A 21,065-nucleotide genomic window follows, 5' to 3' on the forward strand; every position below is an offset into this window, starting at 1 on the left:
AACTAACTTGAGAAGGACAAAAGGGAAGAGCCTTGAAGTATGCAACAGATGTAAAGACAAGTTGTATGAAGGATAATTTGATTACTTTTGAAATAATTCTTATTTCTATGGATATGAAGGATATGGATATGAAGTATATAATATATCTTATATTTATGGACAAAATGTCCTTCAAATTTTATTAGCCATATATGTATGAAGCTGCCTTTTAGGCCTATTACTTATAGCCACCTTTAAGTGCTCAATTACGCCGTATCCCATCCCAGTCCTAGGGAGGCCATAAAAAATTGAGTAACGCCTCGTGGCTAAGCACCTTCCCTGCTGTTTATTTGACGCAATTAAAAGTGCGTAGGAGGTGGTCCTTCGTGGGGATATGAAAGTTTGGCGAGCAACCGAGCTTAATCGAATTACATATCGCGTTGACGAACGCTGATGTCATCATTTTCGGCATTTCCTGCACAAGTTTTGCCAAATCCTTTTGGGGTGTGCATGAGACTCCCCCAAATAAAAGGATTCTTTAACAATTCATTTTTCTGGGTCAGTAGCCATAAAATTGACAGACGTCTTTCGCACGACAAAAAATCCTGCAGACGACGCGCCCCGAATTCCGCCCCCGCCACTTCGGGAAAAGTTCAACAACCGGCGGTGAAAAACTCAAACACCCACATACACACACCCTCACACACACACTCACATGCTGGAAGAAACCCCCAGAGCTACCCCCAGACTATTTGCTCTTTCAACTCGCCTTTCAACATCTTCATTGAATTATTTTGCAATCTATTTTAATAAATTTCATATCCGTTGGCATTATTTCCCATTTCCTGGGCCAAAAATCAATAACGCACTTAACTCAGCCACGATTTTGTTTTGCCCTCACACACATGCGTCCAATTTAGCACACAGTTGCGCATTTACACACACACTCACACACAGTCACAGACACAGACACCCACGCGGAGAGGAGAAAAAAAAACCTGGTCTCAATTTAAGACCGAAAATTGTCCAACGCAGCGACGAATTCTTTTTTTCGAGGGATATTATTTTTTTGTTTGGCTCATTCTCCCCTGTATGATATTGTTTAGGGCGCAGGCGCCCTGGAAGTGAGATTTTGCCAGGACGAGCATAACGGGTGGGCGGGAACAGGAGGTCCTTACAAAAGGTACAGCAATTTGCTCACGGCATTAACAAAACATATTCATATCTAAGTAAGTTATTTATTTTGTCTTACTTGGTTACAACTGCTAGACGTAGAGTTGCAGGACATATTTTATTTAGGGAAACATGACTTCCATGCCAGAGGAGGAGAGGGTTTGGAGCTTTTTCAAAATGGGCGGGTAATAAAAGTACTTCTTTACTTACATTTCTTTAAAATACAATTTTTCTATGTAAACAATAGTATTTTTTGTTTTAGAGCAAATAAAATTGTTCTTTATACTTTTTATTATAAATTTTATTTAAAAATGTTTTAAAAATAATGATCAAAGGCACTGGAAAAATCACAAGAACTCGGCCAAAATCATTTTTACATCCACCTTTAGCGCCAAATAAATATCTACATAGTAGATAACTTGAAACCTAGGTGGCGCCACTTGGAATATGACATTCGTACCACGTAAAGAACGTGTTTTCAGAGTAAGAAGATATAGACCACAAAAGTTTTTTTTATAGACTAATATATTCCAAAATACCAAATTACAAAAGTTAAAAAACGACCAACGAGTTTCTAGCTAAACAAATAACTAGTTTCCAATTTAGAATTTAGGCACATCTCCAGCCCCTCCAGTTCAGAGTTTAAATCCATCGCTAAAAGATCCATCCAAAGGTATATCCGGTAAAAATAATTTTCTTCCGGCACTTTGGTTGCCAGGACTTCAAACCTCAAATCCAGTTGATAAGTTGTCATCCGTAAGGTAAAAATTCTTGAGTCGACTTTTAAAATTTTCTTTAAAGTCCTTCATTCTGGATTTTGATATTATTTTTTGCCATTCTTCTGAACTGTGGGTGATAAGACAAAAAGAAAGTCTTTTGGAAAGTACTAGCTAATTGCTAATATTGGAAACTAGTATCCGAAAACAATGTGCTCTATGCTATTGCTGCAGCCAAGCCAAGGAAGCCAGCAGTGACCACCGCATGTCCTGCAACTACTGCAGCGCTCGCTGGCTCAACCGATGATGAAGATGAGCCTTTTTCTTTGTCTGATTTCTCTGAAACTGGAAAGCGTGGAAAATTTTTAAATACATCAGCTATGGCTCATCCATATGCTAGAATGTGTAAAAAATTGTCAACGCCTCCCAGCTAAACAGATAAATTGGATTATTGGTGCTAATTAAATTGAAACTGACTAGGAAGCGCTGAAAAACTTTTCACAAATAACAAAAACCCCTTGTTTTTTAAAGATTTTTTAAAATTTCTCTATAAAATGAATGTCATACTTACATTCCGGTCCTGCGGTATCGCCTTGCTTAGCCCGGATTAATCCGGGTGGCATCTCCCACTTCTGGTTATAGGTGTTCCACTGCGAAAAGGATTAATTTATTTAGAAAACTTTTTAAATTTCAATATTAAGAACTAACTTTCATCGAGGGTTGTTTATACCAAACTCCGTGCCGTGTCTCAAAGCAATCCTGGAGAGCGGCATCTTTGGCATAGTAGACGTCGGTTCTGGTTTGGGAGAGTACTATCCAGGCGATTACTTCCGCCACCACCCCCAACACCATAATAGAAATCATGGGGATTGCCTGTGGAGGATTTTAGTTGAATTTTAGTTGAAAAAAAAGGTATACAAAATTCTAAAAATATCCTAAAGACCAATCACAAAATTTATTGATAGTTTAAAACGCTATCTTTTTTTCACTCTACAATTTTATTCGTTTGATTTATTTATTTCTATGTATACAGATAACTTTCTCTAAACGGTTCTATCACACTATTTGATTAAGACTATCGCTTGCTGGCACATCCACTGCAGAATAGAGATATTATTAAAGATGAAAGTTCAATTTTAGCGTAATTAGGATGTTTTTTTTTTACCAGTTCACTGATCATTCACTTTTTCCGCAGGGTTTCAGCCTGAGTTTGTCGTCACAGGAGTGGGTTCACTTCCCTAAAGTCCATACCGACGGGAAGTATGATGGTCATATGCGCATTGGTATTGTTGACGTTTGCTATTCATATGGATTGGAGATCCCGGGCAAGACTAAGCTGATCCGAATTCTCACGAATCCATACCAAGCAACCGCAGTAGGTTTAGCTGAAAGGATATAGGGTTCAACCTAATATCCGACCTCCAAAGCATATGAACGCACGCTACTAGACCTCGTCTTATGATGATTGATTTCCCAATGGAACATTCCCAGAAAACAAAATGTACATTGCACAGGCTCATAGGGCGGCAGCCAGACCAAGAGCAGCTCCAGTTAAAACTGCATGACCGGCCAACTTCTTTCCGCTAAACTCAGTTTCCTCCCCCGACTTTTTCTTCTTTCCATCACTGTCCTCAGCGACTGAAAAAAAATACAATTTCCATCGCAATAAGATTTGGTTTTTTGGTAAAAATATTTCGTAAATTTTGACATAAAACTTACAATCTGGCCCGGCGGTATCACCTTGATTGGCGCGAATTAAATCTTTGGGAGTTTTGCATTCCTGATGGAACCGTATGAACTGCCCCACAAAAGTTTCATTGATCGAGGTTAGTTCATTGACGTGAAAATGTACTTACCTTTCGGTATTCAGCCGGATAATATACTCCCTGACGGGTCTCGAGGGCTTTCCAATGCGCCGAGTTCCTCGTGTATTCGACGTCGTGCCTGGTCAGGGCGATCAGGATCCAGAATATCACTTCGGTGGTGAAGGCCAAAAGTGAAATCACGATGATGGGAACGGCCTGTGGGATGGAACCCAGAAGATATTGGAATACCATTTATGAATCGGAGAGCTTTTCCACTTCGATCTGCATAAAAATATCGGAAAAATGAAACGAAAAAAATTTGGACCATTTTTTGGCCAAAATCATGATGGTACCCCTTTAAAAAATTTCGAAAAATGGGGTACAAATTTTGTTGTCATGTTTTGATTGAAAACGGCCTGTGGGATGGAACCCAGAAGATATTGGAATACCATTTATGAATCGGAGAGCTTTTCCACTTCGATCTGCATAAAAATATCGGAAAAATGAAACGAAAAAAATTTGGACCATTTTTTGGCCAAAATCATGATGGTACCCCTTTAAAAAATTTCGAAAAATGGGGTACAAATTTTGTTGTCATGTTTTGATTGAAAACGGCCTGTGGGATGGAACCCAGAAGATATTGGAATACCATTTATGAATCGGAGAGCTTTTCCACTTCGATCTGCATAAAAATATCGGAAAAATGAAACGAAAAAAATTTGGACCATTTTTTGGCCAAAATCATGATGGTACCCCTTTAAAAAATTTCGAAAAATGGGGTACAAATTTTGTTGTCATGTTTTGATTGAAAACGGCCTGTGGGATGGAACCCAGAAGATATTGGAATACCATTTATGAATCGGAGAGCTTTTCCACTTCGATCTGCATAAAAATATCGGAAAAATGAAACGAAAAAAATTTGGACCATTTTTTGGCCAAAATCATGATGGTACCCCTTTAAAAAATTTCGAAAAATGGGGTACAAATTTTGTTGTCATGTTTTGATTGAAAACGGCCTGTGGGATGGAACCCAGAAGATATTGGAATACCATTTATGAATCGGAGAGCTTTTCCACTTCGATCTGCATAAAAATATCGGAAAAATGAAACGAAAAAAATTTGGACCATTTTTTGGCCAAAATCATGATGGTACCCCTTTAAAAAATTTCGAAAAATGGGGTACAAATTTTGTTGTCATGTTTTGATTGAAAACGGCCTGTGGGATGGAACCCAGAAGATATTGGAATACCATTTATGAATCGGAGAGCTTTTCCACTTCGATCTGCATAAAAATATCGGAAAAATGAAACGAAAAAAATTTGGACCATTTTTTGGCCAAAATCATGATGGTACCCCTTTAAAAAATTTCGAAAAATGGGGTACAAATTTTGTTGTCATGTTTTGATTGAAAACGGCCTGTGGGATGGAACCCAGAAGATATTGGAATACCATTTATGAATCGGAGAGCTTTTCCACTTCGATCTGCATAAAAATATCGGAAAAATGAAACGAAAAAAATTTGGACCATTTTTTGGCCAAAATCATGATGGTACCCCTTTAAAAAATTTCGAAAAATGGGGTACAAATTTTGTTGTCATGTTTTGATTGAAAACGGCCTGTGGGATGGAACCCAGAAGATATTGGAATACCATTTATGAATCGGAGAGCTTTTCCACTTCGATCTGCATAAAAATATCGGAAAAATGAAACGAAAAAATTTGGACCATTTTTTGGCCAAAATCATGATGGTACCCCTTTAAAAAATTTCGAAAAATGGGGTACAAATTTTGTTGTCATGTTTTGATTGAAAACGGCCTGTGGGATGGAACCCAGAAGATATTGGAATACCATTTATGAATCGGAGAGCTTTTCCACTTCGATCTGCATAAAAATATCGGAAAAATGAAACGAAAAAAATTTGGACCATTTTTTGGCCAAAATCATGATGGTACCCCTTTAAAAAATTTCGAAAAATGGGGTACAAATTTTGTTGTCATGTTTTGATTGAAAACGTCGCTACTCGGAGTCCTGAAATCGAGCAGGTCCGTCTGTATTGGCCAATTTATACATATTGTTCCATAACGAAAATTAACAAAGTTGAAGCAACAAATTTTATGATGTTTTCTCAAAATACAATTGGTGTAAGTTTATAATTTTAATTTACATTTCCGATATATATATATATCCGATCCGATATATATATGTATATAATAATATAAGCTGCCACTGCAAGGGTATGTACATATATCAACTTCAGCTCCCGAAGTTAGCTGCATAACAATTTTTTGGAAGCTTTCACATAATCCTGCCCAGCTTCGACATTAATCTTGTCCAGCTTCGACATTAATCTTGTCCAGCTTCGACATAATCTTGTCCAGCTTACAACAACTATTTTACAGAATTTCCCTGGTTATTATTATCTGCATATACATACATATATTATCTGTACATATATATATATATATATATATTTTGATTTTCGTTTTAGTGTTGAAAATTTCTCAAATTAAGCTGCTGGAAAAATAAATTTTTTTTCAATTTTTTTATTTCAATTTTTTACAACTGATAACAGACGACACCTACTGGCGATTTTTGAAACCTCCTCCAAATAACACGCGAGTTGGCAGCGCCAATGAATCGGTTGGCCATGTTTGAAATGATTGGCCGGTTCACGAACCGGGTACGAACCAAACAGCTGCGAACGAACTCGAACACGTTGGACGTTGGCCCTTTTCGGTATTTAGGCAACCCTAATGTCCTTCTTTCTCCCTCCATTCCCACCTGAACCGAGCCGCAATCCTTCATCCTTCAGACATAACTCACCTCTCGAACTGCGCAGTCGCAGCCGCGTACCATACCAGAATTAGGACTAAATACTTCGAGTGCCCGTGCTTCGTGTTGACAGAACATTTTTGCAGACATTTCCGCCGAAAGAACATAAAAAACACACGTTAGGCATTGCCATTGGCAACAAAAACAACTAGCCAGACCAAGAGGGAAGCGTCGTAGTCAAAGCAAGTGCCGAAAAAAAGGGGAAAACCAAACGAGACGGCAGACGACAGGCAGAAACATTGTAGAAGACGAAATCGGCAAACATTTTTTTCCAGCCAACCGAACGGCGAGAACCCTAAACCCAAAGGAAGGAAGCAACTGCGAGGCCAAGAAACCTTTTGCTTTCCGTGTGCTCTTTGGAAAGATATCAAAATTCAAATAAAAGGCGAAATGCACGCGCTGACGGAGGGCGCCACCATGCTGCACCACCAGCCACCACCGCCTCCGACCACGGCCGGGGATCACCTGCCCCTCACCGCTGACAATTTTTTCTATGCCCGCAGCAACCCGATGGAGAACGCAGCAGCCGCTGCCGCCGCCGCTGCAGCGGGCCTCATCGACCCGCGCCACAATCGCGACTTGCACCAGGCTCTGGTGGCCTCCATGGCCAACAATGGTGTGGCCACCATCGGCAGTGGACTGACCACAGCTGCGGTCCTCAAAAGCGCCGCCCAACAGTCACAGGCGGTGGTGACTCAGCAGACACAGAATCCCGGCACGGCCGTTGCCGCTGGCCAGGAGCAGCAGCCGGGCGCCGGTCAGGAGCTCAAGCAGGATCTGGCCATGATCAAGGAGGAGAGCATGAATGCCGTTGTAGTGGCTGGCCAGAACGGTGGCCAACAGAGTGGCAGTAACAACAGCGGCTCCTCGGGCCGCTCCACACCCAGCCTGACCGGGGGCAGTGGCTCCGATCCGGCACCCGGAAAACTCTTCGTCGGCGGCCTCAGCTGGCAGACATCCTCCGACAAGCTGAAGGAGTACTTCAACATGTTCGGCACTGTCACCGATGTGCTCATCATGAAGGATCCGGTCACCCAGGTAAGCAGCAGACATCCTATATTCCCATTATGTTGTATTCTTTGGCAGAGCAGCGCAGCCGCCGTACCGTACCTCCTCCGCCACCATTATTATTCTCCATAATCCCCCTGACAAGGCTCGGAGTTTTTCGGGTTTACAGCTACTATGATGTTGGTCCGTCCTCTTTGTGATTTACCTTTGGCACAGCTGCTATCTGCATGCCGTCTCTTTCTCTTTCGCCACTTTCCTTTTGCACCGGGTCTAGAATTACGGTTCCTTTTCAGCTACGTGCCAAAAACAAAAGCCAGGCAAGAGAAGAGAGAAGCGAGAGAAAGAGGCTGAAGAACGAGGCAAAATTTAATGTAATCAGGTTTTAATATAATATAATTTATGTGGAGCAGGAGCAGGTCGCCGGGGCAGGGGATAATCTACGGTGCGAACTCAACACCACTTTCCTTGTTAAAACTTGTATGCTGGGTGTATCGGTTTTCCTTCCTTCCTTCCCCACATGCTGGTTGCACTCTCCAGGATACATCATAGCAGGACAATTAATTAATTAAGTGTTTTTGGTATTTAAATCATTACTTTTTTACCTAGAATATGTTGTAAGGTTTCTTTATACTTTGTGTTTTTTAGGAAGCCCCATACTTCCACCTTTCCACACATATCCTGTTGACAAATTTCTGTGGCTTCCCTTCAGTTATTGCAACGGAAATTGAGTTTTTGGGAATTCTTGAATGCAATCAGCAATTTGTCCGTTTGATAAGCGCATACTATCCGTATATCCTGTTTGAATTAAGTACCTACAGCCATGTGGCAGGACAGCCATAGGCTCCCCAATCGAAAAAGAGCGCGCGCGCTGCCACCGCCGCCTTGGGTAATAAAACGGCAGCTGCCTTGCCGGTCTTTGGCTCCTGCGCAGCAGCTGTTCGCCGTAGTTGGCGCAGGACAACAGGACAGCCCATTGTGCGCCCGAGAGACCTCGGACTGGGCCTGGACTGGGGTTGTTTTGCTGCCTTGCCGTCGAGCCAATTGCGCAATTGCGGCATGAGTGGCATGATAGGGCAGTTATTCCTCGTCAGATCCGATCCTTGTTGACGATGTTCGAGTAACGGGGTTGTCCTCCGGTGTTGTCCCCTCCACCAAACACACTCACTCACACACAGATACAACACAGAAAGCAAACACCTTTTGTTCTCCCCTCCCAAAAGACTGAAAATACAAGAGTACAAAATACAAGAAGCAAACAAAAGAACGAAGAAAACTGGTTTACCAACTGTCTTCTCGGATCGGTCTCGGATCGTTTGGGAAGACGATCCGTGCGATAGTACTACTGGGGAGTACTGTATACCGTAGTCTATAAGCAGAATATCAATCAAACATGCAGCTAGCTATACGTAGAGAAACTGTATGATCTACTAAACCAAACATAATTTTAATAATAAACGAAAACCACAACGACCGAAAGTGAGGAGTCTCGAGTCAAGGACAAGGCTGGCTGGCTGGATGCCCAGAGAGGAGTCTCCTATCGAATACCTGACGCAGGTAACCGCAGATGTCAACCGCAGGCAGGATGATGAACGAACCTCGGCTTAGGTACATTTTCACCAACCAAAAAAATAAACAAAAAATAAATACAAATTAATAAGAAATCGCCAAGTACTTTGACAAAAAAAAACAAAAAAAACTGTATAAAAAGCGAACGTTTAGAATTAAAGTGGCGCATCGTAACTCTTGTATTTCGTATGATTCTGAGCAATAAATATAACCGCATAATTGTACTCGTATCTCTAATTGAATGTACTCGTTCTTGTACTTCTAATCGTACTCGTATTGTGTACTTGGTTTACTTTAGCGTTTCTCACCCAAAATCCACGCATTCAGCTTTAATTAAGCAAGCCTCGAAAGCAAAAACTAACGAACAAATCAATCACCTACTATTCGAACCTAGAAATCAATTCAAATCTCACTCTGTTGAGAGGCGTGCTCAACTCCAATAATAATACTATCCACCACCACTTAATCCCCACTTTAGTGTAAGACGAGAGAGCGTCGTAACCTCGGTCGAGAATCGTCCTGGCAACTCGTCCTGGTTGAATTGATTGTATAACATAAATAAGAACCCTACCTAGCGTTAGCATTATGAGCATACTATACATATATTTATTTACATATTTTAATATCAGCCCCCCGTAAATGTTAGTCTTATATAATAACCAATATGCTATAATACTTTGTTTTGTGTGTTTAGTTGCTGCTTTATCATTTTTTTAACCAACCAAATAGGTAAAATATACATTTTAAGTTGTGTAGTTCGAATATTTGTGGAGATAATTGGTTTTAGTTTTGCTTTATTCATTTTTTCCCCCAAAGGATGACTCTTTTTTTATATAACGATTCTCAAATAAAGCTTTTTTTTTACATCCGTCTAAGGACTCGAATAATACGAATAGAATATGTATCACTAGGTAGGTAGTCCCATAGCTTTAAACTACTTCCCCCAAAGTTATTTTCTGTAAATTGTATTTCGACTATGCCCTAGGCTTAAGCAAGAACTGTGTACCCCGTTTCTCTGTAACATATGTAACCAATAATAGGTTTAAGATACAATAATATCAAGCATTCCGAGACTCATTCTTTGTACAAATTATTAAGTAGCTATTAAGAAAGAATTAATTGTACGGCAAGAGGGTTCTAAAACTAAACATAGATCGTTATTAGAGCATTATCTAGAGCGTATATACCTTTTCTACTTTATCTATCCTAAACACAGTGCGTTTTTGTATCACTAAATATTTAATATTAAATATTGAATTATTATTTGGCCTTTTTGATTTGCTAAATACAGAACTGAAACGCACTGTACTGTACGTAACTATTATTAATTAATCAGAAAGTCTTTCCATCACACATGTGTAATTGCCGCATTTGTATACTCCAGTCGAGTTCATTCACACAAAGATGCGAGGTATACTCCAGTTATCGTGTATATACATACTATATATATATATATATCTCTGCCTCCTTATATCCGGGGATCTAGAGGGTTGCGCCATTCCAGTATGCAGGATACGTTGAATGCCTATATTCCGTAATGTTTCAATAGCAAATGAGAGTGTATCGACAGTAACCGAACTACATACTTGCGTATACATATTGGTATTCTGTTAACAAAGCAATCGTATACTTAGATAAACCTTAGTTTTTAGTTAAAATATTTTGTCTTCTTTGGATTTGAATTTGAATTTGAACTTGAACCGTTTATGTTTACTTCACCGAACCGAACCCCCAATAGAAATGCGGATAGCATTTCGAGAATTGGACGAGCAAACAGCGTAAGAGGCCACGCTCAAATCAGTCGATTAATTCCATCTACATACACGCATATAAACTGTATACCGTATCTGTGTTTAAATATATAAATCTATATATACTTTTTATATACTTGTGGATGATCGAGTTCCGATCGGATTGGTTCTTACTTTGTTGGACTTTTGCTAACGTTTCGTAGGACATTTTACGATTATTAATCTTAGTTTTATAATTCAACATTTGCAACTTAGCATTAGCAACCTCTAACCGAAAGATATCTTGTCAGCCACTGATCCTTTACTAATCAACTCGTGTCTTCTTATCTTTCTTCCCCAACAAAAATAACTCTCATGAAACACCTATAGCGCAGTCGCGGCTTCGGGTTTATCACATTCCAAGAACCCTGCACCGTGCAGAAGGTTCTCAAGGTGCCCATCCACACCCTCGACGGCAAGAAGATCGATCCAAAACACGCCACCCCAAAGAACCGACCGCGCCAGGCCAACAAGACCAAGAAAATCTTTGTCGGCGGCGTTTCCCAGGACACCTCCGCCGAGGAGGTGAAGGCCTACTTCAGCCAGTTCGGCCCCGTCGAAGAGACCGTGATGCTGATGGACCAGCAGACGAAACGCCATCGCGGCTTCGGCTTTGTCACCTTCGAGAACGAGGACGTGGTGGACCGCGTCTGCGAGATTCACTTCCACACCATCAAGAACAAGAAGGTCGAGTGTAAGAAGGCCCAGCCCAAAGAGGCGGTCACCCCGGCCGCCCAGCTCCTGCAGAAGCGCATCATGTTGGGCACTTTGGGCGTTCAGCTGCCCACAGCTACCGGACAGCTGATAGGTGCTCGTGGCACTGGCGTCGCCGCCATGAATCCCCTGGCCATGCTGCAGACTCCCACACAGCTGTTGCAATCGCCGGCAGCCGCCGCCGCCGCCCAACAGGCCGCTCTCATATCACAGAATCCGTTTCAAGTACAAAACGCAGCCGCTGCCGCCACGATGGCAGCCAACCAGACTGGTTTTGGAAAACTGCTGACCACATATCCACAGACAGCCCTGCATAGTGTCAGGTGAGCTATTCTACGAATATCGTAGGCTCTACAAAATCTTTAAAAATATATCTCCGTATTAATGCTTTGAATATTTTTCTACAGGTATGCTCCTTATTCGATCCCCGCCACCGCCGCCACTGCCAATGCTGCCCTGATGCAGGCTCATCAGGCGCAGAGCGTGGCCGCCGCTGCCCACCAACAGCAGCAACACCATCACCAGCAGACCCATGCCGTGGCCGCCGCCCAGACCCACCAGCAGCCGCAGAGCCATCACTCCGCCGTAGCCGCCTCGAATCCCGCTTCGCAGGCCCATTCGGCAGCCGCTGCCGCTGCCCTGGCGGCCAATGCAGCAAATGGAGCCGCCGGAGGTGCCAGTGCCCACAGCCTGGCCGCTGCCGCTCAACAGGCTGCCCTGGTTGCCGGAAATCCGCTGAACGCTGCTGCTGCCGCCGCCGTCGCTGCTGCCAATCCCGCGGCCGCCTACTCCAACTATGCTCTGGCCAATGTGGACATGTCCAGCTTCCAGGGCGTCGACTGGAGCACCATGTACGGCATGGGCATGTACGTCTAAGGCGGGGGTTCTGTTTGGTAATTTGAATGAAACACTCAACTCACAACACACACACACACAACACCCACAACCCCAAGTCAATGGGGGGAACACCAGCTCCCTTGGCGTAGACTCATGGCCCCCATTTAACACACCCACTCAGAAACGCTCATCCGAAGTTGGTTTTCCTTTGAGTTCTACTTGGTTAGTAGTCCGACACACGGAAGGCGAATTAAGTATTATATTTAAGGCGCTCTCGGGGCGCGATCAAGAAAACTAAAAATATATATAATATAAATATAAAACAAATCATAAGCAATATAAGCAAGAAAACAATTTAGAGGAAGGCGAATCGAAAACGAGGAGAAACAAAATTCAAACCAAAAAGAATAAATTACGAAGCGATATAGAAGCAAAAAGGAAAACATTAAAAAACCACCGATTGTGATTGCGTTTAAATGTAGCCGTTAATATATAATTTTTAGTGCATAAAAAAAAAAAACATTAAACGTAAAACATAAATTATAATACTAAAGAATAAAATTATAACAAAAATTATTATATCTAACTATTGAAAGAAAATCAAAGAGAGCAAAGCAAAGCAAAGAATCTGAAAACTTTTCGCAGTCTCGAAAAACTAACCCAAAAAAATAAAGAAAGATCAATTGAAATGAGAGATGAAGAAATCCAGCAGTGCAGTATTAAGCAATTGAATCAAACTGCAAGAGACAACATTTTGCTCAATCAAAGAGTTGATTAAATATTATTCACACACACCACAAGTTAATCAAAAAAAAAAAACGATGAAAACTGATCGAAACTATAATTTTAGTGGTTTAGTTGAGTTCGAATTTAATTCACCCCCAGCGTAGGAGAACCTCATTTATCAACAAGCTAACAAAACATCACCAAATCAACACCCCCAACACACACTTGCACAGATCTTTCTCACTTCTGTCACTCTAATCTGTTTATTCTAATACTCTATTCTTTGTACTTAATAATATAAAATACAAAAGCAACGAACAACTCACTCTTTCGTTGGTGATTTGTGTGTGTTTGACCATCTGATTTTGACTTAGTTTTAGAATTAGTTTACTCTCCACCCAATCTCAACCATTATGTAGCTACTAGCTAGTAACATTTATCATTTTGCATTTGCATATTATGATTTCGAAGGACAGAAAGTAATTTAGATTAACGTAGGTATGCTCGAACGGCCTACGAGTCTCCAGGTCGATACTAATCCCATGGAACTCTTACTTTTTACCAATTTGTGTTTCATTTCCATAACCATCCAACCACTCATGAACCAGGTAACATTTCTTTACTGTAGTTTATTGTTTTAAATGGCACAATCTTAGTTTTTAATATTATTTTGTAATTATCTTTAGCTGTAGTGTTTGCATTTGAGTTTGCATTCGAAAAATACTTCATCCTTGGAAAAAAGAAAAAACGACAAATCGAATTATGGAATCCAGAGCATTAGCTTCTGGATAATTACGTTGTTTCATTTGAATCGCTTGCATGTTTTACAGTCTAATTTTAGTTCTTAATTATGATTTTGAAAGTAACTTTTGCGTATGTACATATATAGTTTGTATAATTTACTCTTGTACACACTTATGGAAAAACATTGAAACATTTGAAGTAATTTGTATGTTTAATAAAAATCAACGAAAAAGAACAAAAACTTTGCTAATGAATCGAGCAAAACCATTCGTGTTTTCTTAATTTTATGTGTATATAGTTGGCCATATACTATCTTATTGTATTATTTGACTATACCTCGTAATCCACACTCTTGTATCTGTTGTGTTGTGCTGTGACCTCTCTTCTGTTTCCTAATCTGCCTCCTCACCCATGTGTAGATTTTATTATTACATTTGGATGCATTTGCCAGTACCAAAAAAAAAAACGAAAGATTTTGTGGAGAATTTATTTGTAGTTTCTTGTCTTGCCTGGAGGGGTGAGTATGACGTATGATTGTGTTTTTCTTTTATATACCAAAGATATCGAATATTAACCAAAATTCATTTCGAAAATTGCTGGGCTGAATTCGCGACTCGTTCGTTCCATTTCCATATGCAGAAACTAATTTATTTATTTATTGTTTACGCTTAAGACTTTAACCACATTCCACACGTGTTATGGTGCCATTTACTTATCAATATTAATATTTATAATTTTCCAAAACTCCTTTAGCAGATCTCAATCTCAGAACAACTGCTTTTAGCTTAAGATTGATACGTATTTCCCTGCCGACCCCCCAAAAGTAATATAAATTCCTTTTTTTTTACACAAACTTTGTTCTATATACAAATATATTTTATAAATGAAAAACCAAATAAATTTATTTACATTTGATTAATGCATTTTCCATTTATTTTTATTTAGCTGATAACGCAAGAAGTCAAAAAATGCTCTTATGATGTAGTTATACTGTAAACTATTGAAAATATTTACAAAATATTATTTTAAAACTTTTGTATGCTTTTCAAATTACAACATTTACTCAGAGCGAACAAAAACCGAAAAATTATTTACTCCATGTACTTGTAATAGTCTGAATTCGTTATACAAACAATATACTATATTATACCCATACTCCATGAAATGTTCTGTTTTCGATAATAGTACCAAAAATATATACCCAAAGTAGTAGCTTGCTAATTTTGATGTATAGTAACCAGATCAATCATATTTATACAGCGCGCTCTATAAATATATACATATACATATATATATTTTTTTTATTATTCAACAATAATTGAATTGAATTGAAGTCCTTAGTTAGAAGAGTTGGCTGATAAATAAAATCTTGTTTTCAGCCAGCTTCTGACCAACCAAGAAAACCAAAAACGGAATCAAAACTTGTGTTTGTGTCTCGTAGTGTTATCCAGATTTTCTATATTCCGCGCCAAAAGTAATAGTTGATTTTCTTATTTATTTATCATCGGGCCAAAATCTACAAAACGAACTTGCTGTAATATAATAACAACAACATTTTACACTGCGAATCGAAAGTTGTAACCTTTTGTTTTTAATCGTAGGTTTACTATCAACTTATTGACATATATTTAGATACAAATAGATTTATATTCCTATATAGATATACACATTTATGGAAATAAACGCATGACGAAACATGTAAAGTAGTCAATTGAGTAAAAATCCTTTACACTTTATACAATCGCATTCCCTTAGATCATGCAGAGAACTTCAGATCATAGTACATGTCTCATGCGGACATGTCGCCCGATGTCCTCCATTGGCAAGGCATTAGCATTAGCATTAACTATAAAACATTGCTCATGCACACCTTGCGTATACTTAATACCTACATACATACATAACATCTAATCATACACACACACACATACATCATATGACAATAAGATCAACTGTGTTTCAGCATTCAAGTGTCAGTATTCGTAAACCAAATTACCTAAAAAACTGAAAAAATGTACTTATACTTATACTACTTAATCGCGAATGAACTCGGATCCGATGGAACCTTTTGGATTTTGATTAGGCTCGGACGGAGGTTTTAGCAACTCGAATATAGTTGGGTTAGATAGCGTTTAAATGTTCTTCGGGCAACTCAAGTGGCGAAAACTTTATAGATATTTACATGCATATATACAGATACATATATATACATACGATGATATTTAGCAAGACCGTGATATATTCAATTAGTAAACAAAAAACAAAACCAAACAAAAAAATTATATATGTATATATCAATTATATGTGGAGGCGTCTCAAAATGTGTCAAATTGCATACTATGAGTAGAATTTTTGGTATACACTAAGAAAAACAAGCTGAGAGGCGAAAGAAAACATTTCATTAACTGTTGTTGTGAAGGCTACAAAACAACGCATATCACTTTGATGGTGTCACAACCCAGAGTTTTCGAGTTTTACCTAAAAACAAAAACACAAAAGATAAAGAATCCAACTCGCATAAAGAGGTTTGCTCCAGGGAATATTTTAAAACAACAAACTAGCAAAATGAAGGCACGGTGGCTAACTAGTTTTCATTTTGAGTATCGTTTTTAGGATGTCGAACTAAAAGTACATCTGATAATGTAGTGTTGTTTTGAGTGACCAATGAGGACCAAATTTTTAGCAAAATTCACAAATCAGGTCACTAGAACCTTAACAATTCAAAATCGAAATGGAACTAGTTTAGTTAGAGCATTTTATTTTTATCCTGGCATTTTTTGGCTTCTTGTTTATTGTTTGGCGTTGTTATTTTTTAATTATGAACCAACTGCTAAATAAAAAAAACGAACACTAACACTTCAAAAAACACAAAACTCTCAAAATGCTAGTCAATTTACAATGTGCTCTCATGCACGAAAAGATTCTGCAAAAATGGTAAGTAAAACATGAAAAATAAAAGCATTGTGAAAATTGTAACAAAATTCAACAAGGAAAACAAAATATACAATAAAATCTGAAAGCAATTATTTTCCTCGGACCTGGGATCCTGGGAAAATAAAAAAAAAACACATAAATCACATTATAAATGCTCGAAGTAATATTTAATTTATGGTATTGAGAATTAGTTGGTAAGCTTATCCTTAAGTCAACGTGTTAAATAATTTTGAAGCAATGCAGAAAAGTATTCGGGAAGTAAATACTTGAAAAACAAGCTATATATTTATCAATTGCTAAAAATTATATATAAACGCATAATATATTATGAGAAGAGGAAGTGAATGGCTATCTTTGCTTATTGAGATGCTTAACGAAATGCTAAAATCAAAGCCAACAAAACGGCGTACTCAAACCTAATTTAAGTGTTAAGAAAAACAACATTAAATATACTACAGAATCGAAACAAAACAAAAATATATATATATACATTTAAAAAGTAATGTTTTCTTATATAGCAAGGAGGATGATTACTTTTGCCGGCTCGTAACATATCAATTATATTGAGCTCTAACATATTTTGAAATGGAAAGCAAATTGAAACGAACGAATTCAACACCAAGTTCAATTTTTATGCATTCATGCAACCGAAGATTTTTTGATTAGGGGTAAAATAAAAGTAAAAGTAACAAGTAAAAATGTGTAAATCGAAGGTGAGTAAATCGCAAAGGAAATTATTGTAGAAAGCCTTGCTAAGACTTTCCTAAATTGAAAACATAACTTAGACTCGTCTTCCAGCAACTATTTGACATGGCAAAACTCCTTTACACCAATAGTGACAAGGAAAAGTGAAATTTAGGAAAAAAAATTTCAGTTACATGGAGGTCTTTTGTTCTATTTTTTTTTATCCAGCACCCTGATGGCTTCGGGACAATTTTAAAGTGGAGAAGAGCTCAGCTTTTGGCAAAACTTGTTAGACGTAATTAATCAGTACAATGTTAGCAACGAGGAATTTTAAATCGAGAGAACGCCTTCTTAACGAAAGTGTTACACTGAGAATCTGATTTTTATTTCAGTTCCCACAAAAAAAATGAATCCTTTTGAGCTCTCACTAAGAACAAATATTGGAAGAGTGTTTGAAAGCTCCTCTTACAAACTGTTGTAAATTTGTTTCTCTGAGAAAGTGAATAAAAATATAACAAAAAAAAATAAAAAAACTATATAAACGATAAGCAAGTGCATTATATTGAACGATTTGGAAACAATTTGAAGGCTAGCAATAAGTTTTCACATATACATTATATAAATATATATATAAACTTCTAGGCCATAAGCAATCCAGTATGAAACCCGTTTGAATTTGAATTGAGTTTGGCTCGGACCGAGAATTGTAACCATAGATCAGAAAGTATTTGGCAAACATATATACATTTGTTTATGAGATATAGTTATCATTTGTTTAGCCTGTAACGAGAATCAGAAATTATATACAACGCTCTGTATCTTGTAACCGTAACTGTCGCTTTATTTCTCGCTCTATACGTGTAGCGATGTTTAGACACTCATATATACTGATCACACAATATATAACTCTTGCGATATATTGCAATGAACATGTAAACGGTATTTAATCTTTTTAGCTTAAAACCCCCGAATCTCAAAACTAAGAAAAATGAAACCAATTGCTGACAAAACAACTATATGTGAACCCTTTGTGTCATTTTCCTCTTGATGAACTTCTTGGCATAATCCCTTTTTGAATTGAATTGAAATGAATAAATGAAATGTGAAAGAAAATTTTGCAGATAAAATCCCTGTATTTGATTAAAAATTTAATGGAGAACAATTAATAGAATGTGTGTAAGAACCCTGTAATTAAAAAGTAGATTGCACGAAATTATTTTTTCTGTATAATGCACACGAAACAAAAAAAAAGTTGAAATGTCTGTATAACATATTGTACTGTTAATGTTTAGTCTAAGCTTAGATTTAATTATATATTTATATAAAAATATATATTGGTATGGTACTCAATTAGTTCATAGTTGAATTAGAAACCACCGTCATATTAGAATTTGTAAAATGTACTCGTATAACGTACTCTCCGTTTCAAACTTAATACCACATAACCGTAATCGTAAACAGTAATCACAATAGTAACATTACAAATTGCCTCATTTTCAACATTACTTATTTTCAAATTTATTTAATGTAGAGATATTTTTATTTTCTATCGTACACTGAAGAAGAACAAGCTCAATTTTCGTTTAACATATTTTTGAAAAGGACTAGTAACGTATGTCGTTATTATCAGCCTTTTCTCCCATTTCAAATTGTATATAGTTTATTGCGTATTGATTCCAATTAAGTCAGAGTAGATTATTTGACCAAATCTTTTGTTTTAGTAAATTGATTTAATTTTTAACTACTGTACCATAAAATGCTTCTAGTACAAAACTTTGCAGTATTCTAATTTGTACATACATGCATACACAGGTGGTATCACTTTATTTAAATAGTATTGCTTTCCAATTAAAAAATAAACACACAAAAGGCAGTGCATGGTCTACATTTTGCAAAAGATACCGATGTTCTGAAAACGAAATGCTAAGAACATTCTATGTAAGAAAATACATATGCGACAATACCCTTTTCGTGTGAATTTAAAGTTTATTAGAGAATAATCTCGAAGCGAAAGGTACGATTATGAACTAAATGAATCAACAATTATCGAGTCAGATGTTATAATTCAAGAGAAGCGAGCGAGAAAAATTTAAAAGCAATATATATATACACGTGCGCATATATAACTTTGATAATGCTGTGTTAACGTTGAGGTAAACTCAAAAAATAAAATATAAATATATGAATTATATATTTGTATTCGAAGGTCGTCTTGAAGAAGCTAACATTAGACCTTAAGCCCCGAGTTGAAGATGAACCAATTTAATGATAAAGCCACCTGCTAAAAATGCAGTTGCTTCGAATAAGAAATAATCGGATTAAAACATTTAGTCGTTATGTTGCAGGTGTTTATGCAATACAGAGTTCTATCGCAAAATCAACAAAATATTAGATTGAAATTCCGAGAGAACTTCGAAACTGTTTTCAATGTTGGTTGCTCCTTAGCTTCTTATGCAGTATAAATACTATATTAATATATATTATAAAACGTATTCATAGACAACGTATAGATTTGATTAGATCGTAGTACATACATACACACACCACACCCCCAGACACTCATCCATTGACACACACACAGTAACACCCGCAGAAGACATCCGTTGGTATTGTGTAAACTTCAATTTGCGTATAAATTTGCTGTTTGAAACCACAAAGCAAACTCATCTTAAATGTTGCAGCGTAATAATATAATAAATTATATATATATATATAAATAACATATATACTACAATAAATGTTTCGCATAAAATATTTCGCTCTGTAGTTTCAACCAATTTTCTTTAGTATCTTTCACACCCAACACTCCAATCAGTTTGATTTTGTATCTACTTGCGCGTAGTTAGTCTGGTAAATGACACATTTTTCGTTGGAAACTCACACTAAGCAGAATCCAAACATTTAAACAGAACTTATTTTTTGGCACTCAGTAAACAATGAAATTTTTCTTTGACCATTAGGCATACATATTTAGAAATTGCTCTGAACATCTCTATTAGAGGCACGTATTGTAAGCTTAGAAAAGTATTTAAAAACTCACTAGCCACAATTCAAAAACATTATTCACGGTTTCAGAAATGACAATTGATTTTTGCGTAAATATGGTAAGTTAAGGATTAGGCAACTTACCCCCCAGTGATGCGCTATAGCTTTCTTCGAGAAAGTGGTGCCGTCCCAAAACGGCGTAAGATTCTCTGGGGAAGGAATGATTTACTTTCAGCTCGCCTTTAGAATCGGCTCAAGCCCGTACTCACTTCTTTCAAAATATGTGCGGACAATTGGCGACGGTACTGCAGGAGTCAATATCTATTGAAGGTATCAGGATAAGAGCCAGGCTTTTAACCGGTTCAAGGATTTAATCCTATTCTCTTACCCTTGGCGCAGATAGTAGGGGAGCACGTTTTCGGATAGCTACAGTCATAAGACGAAACGCCATTTTATTTTATTTACTTAAAGTAAATATGTTTCTATTATTGAAATTAGCGGTGTACAAATAATGACGAAATTTTTTTTTATTACAGCCAAATCTGGAGAGTCGGATGTGATTCACGTAAAAT

The 21,065-nt window shown here is 37.7% G+C and overlaps 2 protein-coding genes across 9 annotated transcripts in view; one reads left to right on the plus strand and one right to left on the minus strand.

Moving 5' to 3' along the window:
• Window positions 1–16,466, plus strand: part of LOC6500480 (splicing factor 3B subunit 4) — a 90,252-nt gene extending 73,786 nt beyond the window's left edge. For all 5 annotated transcript variants that reach the window (XM_001953274.4, XM_032449811.2, XM_044717058.1 and 2 more), the window contains 3 exons: window positions 7,009–7,543; window positions 11,200–11,906; window positions 11,991–16,466. In XM_001953274.4, coding sequence (XP_001953309.1) covers window positions 7,009–7,543; window positions 11,200–11,906; window positions 11,991–12,459 — 1,711 coding nt within the window. In that variant the 3' untranslated portion in view covers window positions 12,460–16,466. The remainder of the gene's footprint in view (window positions 1–7,008; window positions 7,544–11,199; window positions 11,907–11,990) is intronic.
• LOC6500052 lies at window positions 1,664–21,062 on the minus strand. 4 transcript variants are annotated; one of them, XM_044717071.1, is made up of 7 exons: window positions 20,882–21,053; window positions 20,763–20,814; window positions 20,638–20,702; window positions 3,725–3,889; window positions 3,588–3,666; window positions 3,034–3,506; window positions 2,823–2,965 (listed from the first exon to the last, which is right to left on the minus strand). In XM_044717071.1, the coding sequence occupies exons 1-6, from the start codon at window positions 20,942–20,944 to the stop codon at window positions 3,385–3,387; spliced, it is 546 nt and encodes a 181-aa protein (XP_044573006.1). In that variant the 5' UTR covers window positions 20,945–21,053; the 3' UTR covers window positions 2,823–2,965; window positions 3,034–3,384. The 4 variants fall into 4 exon arrangements, with proteins under 4 accessions (XP_014766356.1, XP_014766357.1, XP_044573006.1 ...); XM_014910870.3 differs by lacking the exons at window positions 2,823–2,965; window positions 3,034–3,506; window positions 3,588–3,666; window positions 3,725–3,889 and adding exons at window positions 1,664–2,213; window positions 2,440–2,518; window positions 2,577–2,741 and having other exon boundaries at window positions 20,882–21,057; XM_014910871.3 differs by lacking the exons at window positions 2,823–2,965; window positions 3,034–3,506; window positions 3,588–3,666; window positions 3,725–3,889 and adding exons at window positions 1,667–1,998; window positions 2,440–2,518; window positions 2,577–2,741 and having other exon boundaries at window positions 20,882–21,062.
• Window positions 21,063–21,065: the final 3 nt, after the last annotated feature.

This window comes from Drosophila ananassae, chromosome 2L (genome assembly GCF_017639315.1).
Source record: "Drosophila ananassae strain 14024-0371.13 chromosome 2L, ASM1763931v2, whole genome shotgun sequence".
Taxonomy (NCBI): Eukaryota; Metazoa; Arthropoda; class Insecta; order Diptera; family Drosophilidae; genus Drosophila; species Drosophila ananassae.